General features: G+C 36.1%; 2 protein-coding genes and 2 non-coding genes across 5 annotated transcripts; 2 read left to right on the top strand and 2 right to left on the bottom strand.

Annotated features, from left to right (window-relative positions):
- Window positions 1-3,398: 3,398 nt before the first annotated feature.
- Window positions 3,399-4,723, bottom strand: LOC144568752 (expansin-A1-like). Its single transcript, XM_078319132.1, has 2 exons — window positions 4,220-4,723; window positions 3,399-4,130 (listed from the first exon to the last, which is right to left on the bottom strand). The coding sequence occupies exons 1-2, from the start codon at window positions 4,666-4,668 to the stop codon at window positions 3,824-3,826; spliced, it is 756 nt and encodes a 251-aa protein (XP_078175258.1). The 5' UTR covers window positions 4,669-4,723; the 3' UTR covers window positions 3,399-3,823.
- Window positions 4,724-10,058: 5,335 nt separating this feature from the next.
- LOC144568599 (uncharacterized) lies at window positions 10,059-13,218 on the bottom strand. 2 transcript variants are annotated; one of them, XM_078318973.1, is made up of 6 exons: window positions 12,894-13,218; window positions 12,698-12,793; window positions 12,023-12,250; window positions 11,816-11,912; window positions 10,590-10,652; window positions 10,059-10,346 (listed from the first exon to the last, which is right to left on the bottom strand). In XM_078318973.1, exons 1-6 carry the CDS (start codon window positions 13,149-13,151, stop codon window positions 10,153-10,155), a joined length of 936 nt encoding a protein of 311 aa, XP_078175099.1. In that variant the 5' UTR covers window positions 13,152-13,218; the 3' UTR covers window positions 10,059-10,152. The 2 variants fall into 2 exon arrangements, with proteins under 2 accessions (XP_078175099.1, XP_078175100.1); XM_078318974.1 differs by lacking the exon at window positions 10,590-10,652 and having other exon boundaries at window positions 12,894-13,204.
- Window positions 13,219-13,645: 427 nt separating this feature from the next.
- LOC144569023 (small nucleolar RNA R44/J54/Z268 family) lies at window positions 13,646-13,736 on the top strand. Its single transcript, XR_013515935.1, has one exon. It is a non-coding gene; the product is annotated as a small nucleolar RNA R44/J54/Z268 family (small nucleolar RNA).
- A 69-nt stretch (window positions 13,737-13,805) lies between these two features.
- Window positions 13,806-13,879, top strand: LOC144569022 (small nucleolar RNA Z267). The gene has a single exon (XR_013515934.1). It is a non-coding gene; the product is annotated as a small nucleolar RNA Z267 (small nucleolar RNA).
- Window positions 13,880-17,976: the final 4,097 nt, after the last annotated feature.

Raw genomic sequence — 17,976 nt, 5'->3', positions numbered from 1 at the left:
TTTAAAATGGAGAAGAACATTTTGACAATTGACTTAATCTGAGTAACAATATATATTAAATATCAGCAAATGAAGAAAAAAGAGTTATATTTAAGTTCTTTGTCATTCAAATAGTTTATCCGCACAGAATCAAACTTCGAAATTATTTGTCCAAAAAAGCATTTTTGAACCGTCAGATTTAAATCAGACGTCCGAAACATTTTAGATTAATTGGTATGTTTCCAGACTCCAGCGGACGTGGGGCCCGCATGCGAGAACCCTAATGCTAGAATTGATCTGCCGTGTCATTATAGATGTAAGGAGGGGTGAACAAAAAATTCCTAGTTCCTAATTCGATTCGAGTTTGATTCAAAAAAGTTCGAAAAAAATTCGGTTCGAAATAGATTCGTTTTGAAATTAATTCAATCAGTTCGATTCAAAATTAATTCAATTTCGAATTCGAATAGATTCGCGAATTTATTTGTTTTAAATCTCCGAAAAACATCTACTGTCCAATTAAATTAATTGATGAATTATCTCCCTCACTCTCGCGAAACCTTCGCCTCTCCCTCTCTCGAGAAGAGACTAAAAGTTCCTTTATCTTCGAAATTGAATTGAACGGTTGAGATAAAGCCATTAAATTAATCTAATATGCGGGACCACCACTGACACCGTGTAGAAAAAGGAAGATAAAGTCACAAATGCTAATTTTAGATTGAACGGTTGAGATAAAGCCTCCTAATCATTTTTTGAGAGGATCAAGCTTCGTATTAACCATCAGATCTGAAATTAACAGTTCAGATCCTAACAAAAATCTCTGATGATCTATACGATTGGAAAGGAACCAATTCAAATAACGTCAGCCCTAGGTCAATAGCGGTCAGCTGTTTGGCATTATCTCTCTCGCTTTCTCGCCTCTGTCTCCTCTTCGCGAGCGAAGAAACTAAACCTAGACGACTAAATGCTCTCTCCCTCTATTGCGAAGAGACTAAACACGCTCTGCCTCTCCTTCTCTCGCGAAGAGACTAAACACGCATCTTTGTCTTCTCTCTATTTTGTTGCTTAAATAAATTTTTGTTGATTTCTTTTGTATAAAAATTGATTTAAAATATCAAACTTTGGTTATTTCTTTTGTAATCAAACTTTTGATGATTTCTTTTGTAATCGAACTTTGGTGATTACTCTCTCAATTTCGAATTAATTTCAAATCAAATCGAACTAGTTCGAATTATATCGAACCAAATTCGAACTGACATTTTAGGTTTGAAATCTATTTCAATTTCGAATTGGGTTTGGTTTGAAATTATTTCGAATTCGAACTAGTGTAGGTTCGATTTGGTTCGGTTCGTTTGCAGCCCTAGATGTAAGGAAACAGGAGTAAGGCTACGGTGTTATGGGTTGTATAGAGGACTACGGTGCTACAGCTCAATATTTAAGTTTTCAAAATTCTAACGGTCGATCCAAACCATTTATCTTGTTTTCTACATTAATGTGTTAGGAGACCAAATTTTACATTTTTTTGAAAAAAATTTACTAATTTTTTAGATAGGTAGAAAATCACTTGATCTAAAAAATTCTCTACGATTTAGATATTTGATTTTCTACATATCTAAAAAAATAATAAATTTTTTTTTCAAAAAATATAAAATTTAATCTTCAAACACATATTAATATGAAGAACAAAATAAACGGTTCGGATCAACCGTTACAATTTAAAAAATTAAAATATTCAGCCATAGCACGGTAGCCCTCTATACAACCCATAGCGCAGTCGCCTTACTCAGAAAACGGCACCACCGCTAGTTCTGATCAACCGAGGTTAACCACACACACACACTGACACACATAAAACAAACAATGGCATGAATTTTCTATTTATCCTGTCAACCGCTGATGTGCCGTAAGCTGATTCGATGTCAGCGAAGGAACAGCCATGAGTGACCCAAGTCCATCTCTTAAAGCCATGATGCTGTTTAGTCTGTTCAATAGAAAGTACAGAAAAAAAAAAAAAAAAAACATTGTCAGAATCGATAAAGAATAATATCTACTCATTAGATGGGAGTCCGCATTTCTGCATTAACTTAAAAAAGAATCTTTTGAGTGTATTGCATATAGACCATCCGATAAGGATCGGAGCCAAGCCGGCCCACGCGCATAACGCACGGGCGCCTTTAATATTAGTGCAGATCTCAATTATACGATCCAGATCTATTAACGATCGTTCCGATAATGCAGAGAATACGAATTCCATCAGATGGACAATGAGAGAATTAGAAATATCATCTCCGGTCAAAAGCTTTCTAACCGGGTCAAATTAGCATAGGAACTCGCAAATCAGTAAATAGAATAATTTATTATATATACCCCAGTCGCAGGGGCCACCGGGCCTGCAACTGCAAGGCAGCAACCAAAGATTGAAAGCAGCTTACAGTGCTTACTATGCAATTTCTTAATGGTATTTTTTGTAGGCGTAAATACCATTTATAGCTTTTAATTACTTCGACAGCCACTGTCAATGTATTTCAAAAATAAAAAGCTTTTAATTACTTCTAAAATTTCATATTTCTCTTTGAAGTTATAATTTATCAATGTGACACAGGAATAGCTACAAATTCTGACGAGTTATTCTTAACACAACAGTTTTAGGTGAAAAGAAAACGCTATTCTCAACAAAGGAATAGTTCCGATTAGCTGCTATTATGTTATTCCTATGAAATATTAAGTTAACAGCTATTTCAAATTCAGAAATAGTTGCTATTTCGAGTTATTCCTTGATTCATCCAAACGCACCAACGGAACATAATTCCTATTTATATCTTCTCATTAATGCTTGAAGAAATTTTATTTTTATGGCGATGTTTATTCCTTGTAATTTTGTTGTTGTAGAGTATTAATATTAAACATAACATCCAAACGCACCAAAGGATGATATCATCGTTTGAAATTAAGATCACGAGTCTTTCCATCCATAGTTCCATACCAAGCTTTCAAGTCTGAACTAATTTTTCTCCGAAAAATTAATGTAAATCATACGAATAAAATCAATCTATTTAATTCAGGCAAAGTATAGTATAGCATGCATGATTCCGCGTGAAGACACAAGTTAGGAAGCTCTGACAGTAAAAATAATTAAAATCAAGATTCACATGATTCGAATGACTTGTGTTTTTCTTTTTTGGTTCCAACCCATTTAAAGTAAACGAAATCAATTCATCCGCCGTTTTCATACCGACAAAATTTGAAATTAAAATTCCGACCTTCTGAAAAATGGTCCAAAGCTTAGGACCACTCAAACAGAGCGACTCTCGTGAACAACGACATGTAAAATATTTAAAATTACGGCGTAATTTCTTTTTTTTTGTACCCGATGTTACCGTCCAGTTTAACATGAGAAAAATATAAATAAAAATCATTACTAGAAGATAATAATTTAAGTAATCACTGGGAGCTCGTTACAACAGAGCTACAATGGAGTTTCAAATTTCTCCACAGTGCCCACAAAACTTAAAAATACCAAAAGAAAAACAAAACAACAAGCTCACAAAATCCACATGCCGTGCTCTGCATTGCATTGGCGGGTGGTAAAAAACAATTCTCCACCTCTTCCAATTGCCATAGCATGCACAGGGGAAAACAACAAAGCATGTCCCCATCTGACAGTCTTTGCATCCGTAAAAACCCTTTAAACCTACAGCAGTTCATCAAGGATCATTGAAACCCAATGGAGGACCATCATAAAATAGAGCCCTCTCACAATCAACCGCTAGCTAAGTAATTAATTAAGACCCTAACTAAGCTACATAATTCCTAGACACTAATTAATTAATGATAAGTTGAGTTTTAATCAGTGGAACTGGGCCCCACTGAAGGTCTGGCCAAAGGACCAACCAGCTGGTGCCACATTGAGAGAAGCAACTGAGCGGCCATCACTGGCGGTGACCTTGAATGAGAGCGCCTGGCGGTCGAGAAGTGAATTGCTCTGCCAATTCTGGCCCCAGTTTCTAGACATTGACTGCCACCCGGTCCTCGATCCCTTGATAGCTGCCGCATGCACATCACCAGCACCGCCGACATTTGTAATTAGTACCAGGTTGAAGTAGGAGTGGCCGTTTATGGTGAACCTGATACCACCCTTTTTCTTGCAAGGAACTCTGCAATAAAGAAAAGAACCATTTTTATTATTAAATTAAAATTAAAATTAAAATTATTATAAAGAAGAAAACAAAGAAAGGAGATCTACCTCCTATAAGCGACGGGCACAATACCAGCACGGTACTGAGCAATGTGCTCGAAAATAGGCTGAGCAAGATCGAAATGCTGAAGTGGGGGGTTGCACCATCCTCCATCGTTGTTCGGCAGAGCATTGTTAGGTGGACAGAAATTGGTTGCGGTTACAATGATTGAGCCAGGGAGGCACGATTTGGTGTCTCCTTGGCAGCGTATCTCATAACAAGCGCCGCAACTGAGGCCATTGTTGAACAATGCGGTGCTAAGAGCGGCCGTGTTGGTGCCATATCCTTGGCTGTATAGGTTACCATACCCACATGCCCCACCCATTGTGCCGGAAGCATCTCCGCCACCGTAGAAGGTGGCGTGTGCTGGAGTCCAGCCGGTTGCTCCATGTGCCAAGGGATTTGCTTGGGTGAGCAGAGGGAGAAGGCCCATTACAACTAACTCAACAAGCGCCATGGTTATTAGGTTTACAGTTTGAGTTCTTCTCCTCTCTTTTTCGGCGGGATGGGGATGGGGATGGGGATGGGGATGGGGAAAGTGACAAGTAGGGTTTGAGGACTTGCGGGAAACGAAATAAATAGGCGTTTGAAATTTAATTGAGAGGTTATTATAATTCGGGTTAGGTTTGAGTTAATTTTACCGGGCTATACGGCTATACCTACATTAGAATTAGATAGGGGAGGAGGAGGACTGTCAGAAGGGTAAAAAGGTCACCGCTGCGGAAATTAATTGCAAGTGGCGCTGCTTTGGAGTTTGGACAGAGGACAGAGGACAAAGGCGAAAGGCCTAAAGCAGCCTTTATTACATCCTTTGTTTGTTTGTCTAATTGATATCTTTTACAAAATATTTTGTTCAATTGGAGCGCAACAGATACACCTTTGTTTTGTTTCAATTACCAGAATAATACTAGTCTTTTTGTATGAAGTGTGAAGTATGAACTATGAAGTGGTGAGGGTTATAAAATTTAAATACATTTTTAATTTATATCAGAATATTTAATACTGGTCTTTTTATTTTAAATCAGTCCTGATACTAAGATATACAATACAAGTATACAACGCAGCATTATTCAGTTGTGGCATTTTGACCAGTGGCTAGAGGATTGTTCGATTATAACTAACGGATGGATGTTATACCTAACAATGCATTTCACCTAATTCTTAGTCCGAAACTCCGAATCCAGAAGCTTCTGCACGAAAGTACGAATTTGGTTAGTGCTATTAATGCTGGCCGTTGCAAATTTTGTCTGCCAGGCCCGGCCCCATTTCCCATCTCCCATTAGAATTTTGGAAAACTTTAAAATACTTCGAGAAATAATTTGGACTGGAGTTCCCATTTTCAATTCTTGAGCAGTGCACCGTAACTACCCAACTTAAATGCAGTTTTTTGTTTTTCTCTCTCCCGAGGATAACTTAAATGCAGCTTTGTGTAAATATGTTATGTATAAAATTTCGGTCGTGTATCGATCATCATTCATCTATGCCGTGACCGTGACCGTGACCGTGACGTGCCATATCACAGGCATGAATGCAATGCATGAGTTGGTTAAATGTAATTAATGTTAGAGGCAGGAAAATTCGAGCACTTATTTAATACCAAGCACTAGGTATGTGACTATGTTTCTCTCTTCAAGTGGACGCAGGCACTCAGCAGCAGAATTTCTTTTTCTTTTTTTATATTATTTTTGTTGGTGAGCTATCTATACAAGTGGAATTGACAAATGGAATTGATCACCTGAACAGACGATTTTTTTTTATTTGATGCATTTAAAAAAATATTAATAGAATGTGGTATTAAATAACAGAAATTCTAAAACATAACACAAACACTATGAATGACAGCGTGATTGTGCTTAAATGAACATCACCATTGACAACATTTCACACCATGTTGTCTCAATTTTTCTAAGCAGTGTTTGCTTTGGGAATGTAACATTGTTACAAACTTACAATTCAATTTCAGTGGGGTACTTTAACGTATAGAACGAGGAATCTGCATCGTCCGTTTTTTAATAGTGCAAATTTGAAATATAGTTAAAAAAAATCGTTCAACTGTAATTATGTGAGTGAATGTCTGTAAAATTTTCAAAGTTTCAAGTAATAGTGAAACGGACTCTTATGCCTTTTTAAAAAAAATAAAAGAAAAGAAATTATGTGAGTGAATGTGGTATCATAGAGGATAGTCTCTCGCATTGTCATTGATAGTGGTTCTTTTTTTTAATGAAACCTTGCTATTGTGAACAATAACATTTTTGTTATATATAGAAATTTTGTCGATGTGACATGATGTGTTTAATTTTTTTTAAATGATATAGATAAAAAAATTTGCGTAATTGGTCGAAAAATAACTACTGATAACGCCTACATTAACGAGTTGTGTTAGGTTTTTCTTGATGCTCGAGAGGAGGCGTAGATTGTAGTCTAAGATAGGTTTTTGAATAGGATGGTTAAAACGCCATTTGCTCAGTATAGTAAATGGTATTTACTTTCCAGTGTCAGGTATCAATATCAACATCTGAGATCAAGGAGTCGAGCTCATACCGCTTTTGCTGATTTTATAGATACATTCCTGGTTTGTTCCACAGTGAGTTAGAATTATTTTGTATAGCCAAAATTTCATCTTATAAATTTGAAATAGTAAAAGAGTGAATTCAACGTATCTTTAGTTCATAATTTTTTTTTTCTTTTTCTTGTGGACTCCATAAATGGGTGACCCTGTTCAAGTGCATATCCTTTGAGATATCTCGTATTTTGCGTGACCACCTTTTTTTTTTTAAAAAAAATGTAGAGATATCATCTGTTTCATTATGAAACACACAAGTTCTTACAAAAGCATAGCACGAAATATTAAATTACACATAAGTTAAACTGAAATAGAAACAACTAAGACAATATACAAAACCAATAACAGCTAAGGTAACTAAAGCAATTAAGATGTATCACTGCGAATCATAACGCTCATAGAACTAGAAACTTCATTAGGAGAATTATTGAGAACACCGGCAGCTGCATCAATAGCATCATACTCGGCCCTATCACGCAAATAATCAGAGAGGTCCGACCACTCTAAACCATGAAAAACATCCTCGTTGGAATCTCCCATGGAGCTTACCCTTTCCTAAGTGCTTGTATCCGAGAGTATAATCAGAGGACCTGCCTGATTCAAATAAGTTGTATTCATAGGTAAAATGAGAGTTAATTTAAAGTATGAATCATCAAGTCTTAATAAGAAATTAAAGCTATAACAGCGAAACGTACATAACTAACATTAGGGACATGGTACGTGTTGGAAACATATTATATTTCTGGTTAGCCGCACCAACCATAAAGGGACAGTACAAATAATTCTACAAGTAATGAATCATTTAAAGGAATCCAGTTATCAAAATGTCACAAGTCAAAAATAGTACGACAATTGTAATGAAAATTATTGTAATTCTCTATCCATAACCAAAGCAAAAAAATGCAAAAATATGTTACAAAAAGATAGCCAATGATCTCAGATTCACTACAAAAATGACAACTAAACACTAACATACCATCTCCTTTTAGCTATGTTACATTTGCATGGCCAACGTATCTAGTGTCCATTTGGGAATATCGCGGAGGCCGTATTATTTGAGCTTTGAAGTTCGTGCACAACGTATTTGAACTGTTGAAATTTTTCAAAACATCAAGCAAAATATGAGATATCTCACGGGATGCGAATTCAGACCATTCGGTGACAAGTGACAACCCGACAACAAGTCCTAAATGTATTATCAGATAATTTGGCAAAAAAAAAAAAAAAATCTCAAACTTTTCACGGGTTCTGCAGTGTTTTATTTCGTATCGGAACAGGATTGGTTCTTATTTCTTAAGGAAATAAAAAAAAAGAAAAAAAAAGAAAGATGCAAATGACCGCGTGATCTCAGCCATCAAGAGACCAAACGAATACCTTTCACATCCTCGCGCAGATAAGAAATTATCTTTTGCTTTCAATATTTTGTACAGGCATGGTGGCATGGTGCGCCTGGTGCGCCGCTCCATGGTACGTACATTACTGACGAATTTAACACGGCGTTTACACCGACTAGACTCTAGACCCAACTAACATTCGCCGCCTAAGGGCTAATAAGGGCTTTTCTTTTAAAAAAAACTAACACTCAAATAAGAAAGCAAAGAGAAGCACTGTGTCATGCACATGCTAGGTCTGCTTTGGAGACGTGGCGCAAGCAGCGTGGTGCAACTACAGTTTTTTACCCCAGCATTTCACATGCGTGCGGGCCCCACCCCTACTGTGCTAGTACCAAGGTTGGTAACCTTTGTGTGGTTCATATTAAATCCTGGCCCGACATATGCAAAAGCGTGTTTTTATGTTTTTAATATTTTTTATATCATCCTGATATTTATATGAGAAATCTTTCGTTGCAGGGTTGAAATCTTTCTGGGGTTATGTGTAGGAGTCCGCATCGTTTGCATTAACTCAAAAGAGCATCTTTTGAATTAATACATATCGATCGGTCGATCGTAAGTGGAGTCCATCCGATCCTCACCTAAAACATAGGATCTTTAATATTATTACGGATCTAATTTGTACGAATCTCAAAGCTAATCTAACGATCCATATATATTAACTCAAAAGATTCTTTTTTGAGTTAATGCAGAGAATACGAATTCAATGTGTACTCACAATGAAGAAATTGGTTCTCAGCCCATCAATAAATGAAGAAATTGGTTCTCAGCCCATCAATAAATGAAGAAATTGGTTCTCAGCCCATCAATAAATGAAGAAATTGGTTCTCAGCCCATCAATAAATGAAGAAATTGGTTCTCAGCCTACATGATTTCATCGTCAGGCCCAAATTATGTGCTATGTCTCTCATTTGCGGCAAACAACTGCAAAATATTACAAGTTTATCGATCAAAGGAGTACAAGAGGGAGAATCGTCGGTACACTCATTAAAATATTTAAAATTGTCTATTTTTTTTTTATAACACTCATATTTTTTATTTTTCTATTTTAAATTAAGGCAATTGTTGTCATCTCCGTAAAAAACTTCTAAATATTCAATTTTCCCATTAAAACTTAAAAATTGCATATTTCCTCCCTAAAATAAATCAATTTTATTTGAAATATAAGGATTATTTAATAATTATTTATATCAAACTTGTATTGTTCTTAGATAAAAAAAATTGAAAATAAAAGGGAATCGCATCCAAGTTACGATGGGGACTGAGCGAATCGTATCCAACTAACCCGGCTCATACGAAACTCGGAATTTGAAATTATTTAGGGGTATTTAATAATTATTTATTCAACAAATTTTGATAATCACTGAAATAAATTTAATTCTAAAATCTGAGCATGATTTATATTACTTTGTTTGCTTAGGTAATAAAGAAAAATAAATGTAAGAACCGACAAATAATACATATTTGTATCGAAATGAACAAATTTGAGTATTTGACTACCACCTGTGATTTTTCTTTAATGGAAAATCGGTGGAACTCCCCACTTCTTTCCAAAAAAACAAAAAAAAAACTGATTATTCAAATCATAAATGAATAAAAAAAACTGATTTCAAATTTAAGGAGTTTTTCAGGTTAATCTGACTTGTTCGTTTTAAAATCGTATGACAACAATCATCCAAATTTATTTGTTTAGTGATAAAATAAGCAATTTTCAAGTTTTGATGAAAAAATTAGATATTTAAAAGTTTTTGATGGGTATGACAACAATTAAGCTAATATAATTGGAATGAATAAATAAGAAGTTTAATATTACGATGAGAAAATATGTAATTTAGAATATTTTAATGCATATATCAACAATTTTTTCCAGACGGAACGAGATGTGACATATAAATCTAATAATTGCATTACAAATTTTGTGATGGGAGTAATTTATTTAACAAGATCAACATATCAGATGAATTCAACCCTACCATATCAATTTCATTCATTTACAAGCTACTCCATATACATGGGGACCAAAAAGAGAAACCGATCTGAGAAATGCATTATTCAAGCTTACGTGGGAGAAGCCAACTCCTGCTATTTGCTTCCCTGTATCTCTTGTCAAATGACAACCATCAGCCACCAGTTGTTGCAATGGGTCGAGAATTCCTTGCATAAACCTTAGGAATGTACCATCTGCAAAAAAAATTCAAATTTTGTTTTAAGAATATTGCAGATTTCATTAAGTAATAAGGGAAGGAAGAACAGGGAAATACTCTTCACTGTGCCCCAATTAACCTCTCTGCTTTGTTTTGGAATCTTATTCTGACTATATTCTTTTTATTTTTTCACCTCCTGTCTTGAAGATCAGATTTTTCACCTACCATGTTCATGTTACATATATTACTCCACCACAGCTAAGATAAAGAAAATTATCACCTTCAGCAGCAACGTGCTCAATAAATATGTATTGCCCACCGGGCTTCAGAACTCTCCGTACTTCTGCACAAGGATATTTTCATTCCGATATTAGTAAGAATTAAGGGAAATTCAAACTCTGTCCTGTTATTTTTTCTTTTCTTTTTTGGTCCTTTTTAGTTTGTATTAGGTGGACTATTCTGCTTTAAATAGCATTTCCTAATTCAAAAGAAATAAACAATTATCTTCTCAAATGGTTTTTTTCTTTCTCAACCACTGATTCAAGGAAACAGCTTTATCTCTAAAATCAGCTATTTAATTACACTACAATAACCACTTGATAGGAATTGATGTGAAGTACACCATAAAGCATGCAGCACACAAAAATTGTCAACTCCAAAAAGTTAGAAAAGGCATAAATAAGCAAATACAGTTTCACCCAGATCATAGATAACTGTAGATACAATCAATAATCAGATCAAGTCTGAAAACCCAAGAAGTCATGCGAATTATATTAGAGAAATATAACATCCATCTACATAGTGTATACTTCACCAAGTGGCTTTGGTTGATTTAGTCTATTGATACCCTGAAGGGCGGGCCTAGCGCAGTGGTAGAGTATCTCCACTTGTGTCCTGGAGGTCCTGGGTTCGACAGCCTCCTTGGAAAATGCAAGGACGAAGACTGCCTTGAAGAAGGCGTACCCAGTGTCAAGGGGAAGATTTCCTAGATATTCCCTTACCAGACCCCACAATGTGTGGGAGCTTTTGACACTGGGTACGCCTTTTTCGAAACTATAGAGTTCCCTGTAGGAGAACTCATTGGTTATATACTCCCACAATATAACCACATATGCACACAGCCTGTCCAAAGCCAAGAAAAAGGAGGAGAGTTCGTGACAGGCTTGACGAGCCAGCAGTAAAAAATAGCCTCTTTGTGGAAATGAAACATTCATGAATTGGACAGAAGTAGTACTAGGATGGGTGACCTCCTGGGAAGTGCCTGTGTTGCTGATTCCGGTTGAGTTTCATTTCTAGCCTAATCCAACTTATTTGAGAATAAAGGCTTTGAAGAAGAAAAAGATATGCACATATACACAAATTATAAACTAATTTTTTAAATTATATACATGGCAAAGTTTAATGTTGATCCTTCTTCAAGAAGTTTTTGAATGATTTACTGTACAGTGTAAATGCAAAATTAAAACTTAACAGTTATCAAAGAGTAAATATAAACACAGGCCACACCTCTAAGAGTTGCATCCACATCCTTGACTGAACATAAGACAAGAGTACCTATCACCACATCCATCGAATCATCATCAACCGGTAATGCCTCTCCTACCTATGTAGACAAGCAAAATTAAAAAAAAAAAATCTCAACCGTTTCCCAATGGCTTGATTCAAATTCCAATTATAGAAGCTACTTATGCCAAAAACCAAGAAAAATTGTACCCCTCTTAAAAAATTGAAATTTGAAGCTGGTAGACCAGCAGTTGCGGCTGATGACCTGGCATACTTCTCCATTTGCTTATTTGGGTCTACTCCAATTATTATGCTTAGATCACTGTTATCTACATAGTATTTGAAATTGGGGCCGGTTCCAACTCCTAGCTCTAGCACCTTCTTTTTGGTGCCCTTCAACTTCAAATTTGAAAACAGCTTCCCTTTGTACCCTGCAATCTTCAAAAACACATTTGCTAAACATATTTCAACTTTGAACACTTTTATCAGAATTGACCATATTTGTTTTTTGTTTTTGAGAAAAGTGGACATGATGAAATCAGAAGGATAGACAGTTACCAAGCTGGTACCAATCCTTTAACAGTTGTTTTTACATGATATAGCAACTAAAATATCAAGCTGGTGAATTGACTATATTTCACATGTAATATTTTTAAGTTATGTGATTATGTCTAAAATTTCGTACGCAATTGGCATTACAATCCATTACAATTTAAAGAAAAGTATGATAATATTATATCATTTCCATGCTCAAAATTAGGCAGTTTAGCAGTTTGAAAACATAAATTACTAAAACTGAATTATAGGGATGAAGGTTCTTAGAAGGGAGATTTCTTCTCACGTACGCATTAGAGAAACAAAAAAAGAAAATAAACGATAGCATACCTCTCTTTCATAGCCTTTCATTCCAGAGCTCATGGCTTTAGCATACAACTCCTCATAGAAATCGGACCTTGAAGGATGTACCATCTCTATCAAAGCCTACACATGAAACACAGGAGAGAACAAACACATCACTCTCAATTGGAATGAAACCATCCACTAATAGTAGCAAACTTGAATTAATTTAGAAATTTCATACAGTCGGATCTTTAGGAGGAGCTGCGGAGACCGAAAGAGGCCGGAAAGGAAGCAAAGCCGACAGCGACACGCCGAGTAGGCCCCTCCTGCCACAGTGACAGCATCTTGGTGGATGACAAGCGGTGTTCCTGCTATCTTCAATTGTCGAAGAAGAAATTTTCGCTCGGCATTTGGTTTTGTTTCTGATGCGGCGGAGAGCGGAGCAGGAGACAGGTGAGATGACCGGCGGTGGCGATACGCGTACGGAAACGCCGTGCATTATCAAAGGATGAGAAAAATGGGGAAGCAGATATAGTTATAGTTTAGCTTTCGATTAGTTACTGAAATTGTTATTGCCTATTGGATCAATTTTGGGTTGAAAGATTAGGTGGACAGGGAGCAACGGACCGCTTCGGCCCATTTCTGTTGCATTGAAATAATAAAACCGCCGGTCCTTTGTCGGTCAGCCCATATATGGAAGGCCTCGATATCTATTCGCTAGACCCGCCGAACGAAACGATTGTCAAATTCTTCGTGCTTAAGCGTGCTATATATACAGCCGCTCCATCGGAAAATCAATCATCGCCGATTAACCCTAATTCGTGTTTTGTGTCGGCTTCTCGCTTCGTTTGGAATTCATCATTTCCTTGGTTTTCCTTTGTATCTGTTTTATTGTTTAATTTTCTAATTAATATTTGATTTGGGTGATTATTCTATGATTTTTTTGTGTGATTTGGTTGCTATTATACGATACGATGCGACCTTCTGATTGGGGATTCATGTGATGAGAAAAAGACAGGGACATCAGAAATCCTCTCTACTGAGAGGGATGATGAATCATGTCTAGGGGAATCTCTGATGAATACCTGTACTTCACTTTTTTTTTTTTAAATACAACTTTTTATAAGAACTGATTGGTGAGATTTGAAGATGTGTGGTGCTGATGATGGTGTTAAATATACTATGAGTATTATCAACTATGAAAACAATCTAAATCTGAGGCACCTTTATTATCTTTTCCTTTTTACGCAATTAGCTTAGGGAAACTGACTATTATTGCACTGGTAAATGTTGAAATATTGAAGGTTTGGATGATTAAGCTTATTTTTTTCAGGTGAAGTTTTGTTGTGAATTGGATCTCTTATATACAAATAAACCTAAATTCATGAACCTAAATCCAGACAACATCCAATGGATAATGGAAAGTTCCCAAACTTAAATGTAGATCTGTACTTATTTTTCCTTGCTGGATTGAAATTTGCATTTGACCGATATTATAGACGCTAAAATATACATAATAGCTGGTAATTTGACGAAATCACAAAACAGAACTGTGCCTACATTCTACAATGATTTTTTATAATTTCTATTAAGTCATGTCAGTTAGAATTAGGGGTGCGGAACGATCTTGTTGGGCCGTGTTTGTTCCAAAATGGGTCATGAATGATATGACCCATTTTTGTTCTAAGCATGCCTTTTTCATTTTTAACTAGTATCGTACCCGTGCGTTGCGACGGGGACATATTATAAAATTGAATAAAATATGAAAAAGTTTTCTTATTGATATTCATATAGAATTAAGAAAAAAAAATAAGGCAAATAATAAATAACAGTAAAACAAACAATGAAACAACAATAAATGAAAAAAAGGGTCAAATATAACATGAAAAACTTCTTAAAGCATTATTGTCATTGATCCTCTTTGATGTAGTCCAACATTTCCGAAAATGAACAAATAAAATATGAAAAATAGATTATAATTGTTCAAATTGAAAAACTATATTTTTTGCTGCTAGAAATGTAATTGTTTAAATCTTAGAAATGTCAAATTGTTCAAATGTAATTGTTTAAATCTTAGAAATGTTCAATCTTAGAAATGTCAAATTGTTCAAATATAATTGTTTAAATCTTAGAAATGTTAAATTAATATGGTTCATATCTTATTCCTCGCTCAAGACCTGATAAACTATATTTTTTGCTGCTTGATAGGTATAATTATGTATGCTTAGCCTACAAAATAGTATCTTAATCCTAATTATTGAAAGCATACAAAAGACTTCAATTTTAAAATGCCACAGTAAAAGCATGATTCAAAAGATTTACTGCACCAATGTAGTGCGGTGCCTGCTGGTACTGAGAGTTTGATCTTGCTGCTGATCATGTGGTGCATTATACCTGTATGCAGGCCTGCCATGAACTGGATTCGGGTTCCATACCCAAACTGGTTATAACCACCACTGAATCCATAATCAGCACCTGGAAACCCGTTAACTTGAAAACTCAACATAGGAAACAACCCGAATGTCCCAAACCCAAAACTGTAACCCCCTCCCCAATTCACATTGTGGAACGGATTTAGGTTTGGGTTCTGGTTCGGTTCAAGTTGTGCTACAGTTGGCAGTCTCTGACCAGTTGACCTATGTGGGATCTCGACTCCAGGTATGGGTTTCGACCATGGATCAGTAGGGTTCTTACCACGCCCATATAGAGGAACAAGTTTTTCTTCTTCCACCAAAGCCTTGCAAACTGGGCATTCAGGCTATTGGGTATGGACTTGTAACCACTTGATTTATTAAAAAGACTAATCTCAAAATTTATCAGTTCTCTAATCTCAAAATTTGAAGAAGAATTATCCTTTCTATCCCACCTATATTACCTACCTTGATTTGCCAAACTATGCACAGTTTGAAGAGTGACATCTAATCTTGGACAAGTCTGAGTTGAACTGAATACCAATTTGAATGCAATTTGCATGAGCTCAAAGGTTTGCAGAGACAAAGAAACCTTGGCTTTATCAACTACAATTCCACAATTAGGACATAGATAATCTAGGATAATCTGATGTAACTCAATAAAAATCTAACCATCAATTGATACTAACATTTTCTGACCCAAGATACATATCCAACTGGATTGACTTGAACTTCAAAAGACTTAAAACAACCTAAAAACACACAGACACACAAGAGCACACCAAGAGAGAAGGACCTGAGCAGCAGCCTCTTCATAGCCGGTGGTCCCGTTGATCTGGCCAGAGAAGAACAAGCCCTCAATTTTCTTGGTCATGAGAGATCTGGAGGACTGGTATGCTAGTAAATAATCATATTCCACGGCATATGCCGGTCGCAACATCCACCAGAAATAATGCAGGGTGATTGTAATCATCTGAAATTTAATAAATCAACATAATTACTAAATTGATCGGAATACACCCAGCAGGCCAAGTGCCCGGTACCACAATAGCAGTTGCAATTTCATTTTAAATTAATTTTAATTAGTAATTATGTTGATTTATTTTAATTTTATTTTAAAAGAAAGGGTAAAATTGCCATGTTGTGCATGATCCGCTTGTGAAACTTGGTTTTTGCTTGCATGAAGAACTAAGGATATTTCGAGGTCAAATGCAATATATTGGAAAATGGATGCATAATCACACAACCAAGTATTCATTTAGGCAAAATTGGGTTAATTGAAGCCTACATGCATTTGCAGCAGTGGGATTAATTGCAAAAGGACAATGTTTTAGCAGCAAAATTACACCAAAAAACTACTCTATTAACTCCAAATATCTCCCTTAGGTACAACTTTTTTATAGTTTCTTTAAATATGGTCATTAGCAGTCCTTGTAGCAAACTAAATCATGTGGAACTCTACCACACTAATGAAAAACCAGCGGCGATTGTACTCCCATGGCAGTACAACTGAAATCCCCCGACATATATGGCCCCGGTAAAAGGTGAGAATAGTAAAGAGAGAGATAGAGAGAGAGGGTACCTTCTTTGCGGCTTCAATCACAGCATCCTTATTCATCAAGCGCTGAGCCTTCAAACCAGTGTCATCCTTATTCGCTACATCCACCTGTTTTTATCGAAAGAAGTGTACATTGTTGTACTTCCCTGAAATTCTGAGCAGCCCTGTGCACTTGTGCCTGAGACAACTCATTTATACCGATCTCAAACTTGACATTGAAATTAAGGCTAATCATTTTGGTCCCTGAACTTGACAATTATAGCATTTTTCATCCTAAATTTAACAAATTATTATTCCATCCTTGTGTCAACTTTTCTTAAGAAAGAGCTTGTAAAACTGGTGTATTAGCTTTGTGTAATCCACTGCTTGGAGCAAAGACGCTTCAACACAAGTGACTTCCTTTTTTCTAATTATAGATCAAATTGAAGAGACTTTCCTAGTAAATTACTCTAGAAAATGGATATTTATTACACAAATGCAACTAAATTACTTCAAGGTACAGTGAATAAAGATAAAGTAGCTCGATACTTCAAGGATCAGTGGTGAACTACATCAGTCGATCATCACTGAAGAGAGTAAAAGGAGAGATTTTTCAAAAAAAAAAAAATGCAAATTGATAGCTAGTAAATATACCCCGTGGAAAAGGAGATCTAAAACAGGGGAGTCGTAGAACGCCGAAACCGCTCCTCATTGATCGTCCGCTCCGCCTCCACGGCTGCGGCAGAGGTCGAGAACGCCGAAACCGCTGCTCCAGCGCCAGCGGACGACGACCGTAGCCGAGAGCGGAGCGACCTTACGAGAATCATTTTCTTCTCTGTTGCGAGACGAAAGCTAGGGTTGGGAGAGAGAGATATAGTTGGGCGGCGCGGGTCTGAGGCGATGAGGGCTTTTTTCTTTTCTTTGAGAAGAAGGGATCGGGGAGGAAGACGAGCAACAAAAATAATTCGCTAGGAGAAGCGCCTCCAGCGAAATTTTTTTTGCATCTTAGATTCAATTTGCACGATTTTTGATTCAGATCCAACGGTGCATAACAAAAATATTTGTGACAAGATGTGTGGCTGTACATGTAGCGGGTCCAATTTGAACTAAATTTGGACTTCTACGCAGAGAAAGGGTGTATTTAATCAAAAGAAGGCAGATTATTTGTTTAGATGGCTCAGATTCAATCCAAATTTAGATCAATAAATCCCAACCACACAACTTTCTGTCATTCAATTCAAGTTAAGGTGCATAATATAGAGGAGAGATATGTGAATTATCAAACAGATGCAAATATAGATATAATTCAAATTGACAAATTAAATATGGTTGAGTATGCATATCCGCAATTTGATAAAAGTACGGATATTCAATTA

The sequence above is a fragment of the Carex rostrata genome, chromosome 17 (genome assembly GCF_964058835.1).
Source record: "Carex rostrata chromosome 17, lpCarRost1.2, whole genome shotgun sequence".
Lineage (NCBI taxonomy): Eukaryota > Viridiplantae > Streptophyta > Magnoliopsida > Poales > Cyperaceae > Carex > Carex rostrata.
This window is presented reverse-complemented; position numbering and strand designations above follow the sequence as displayed.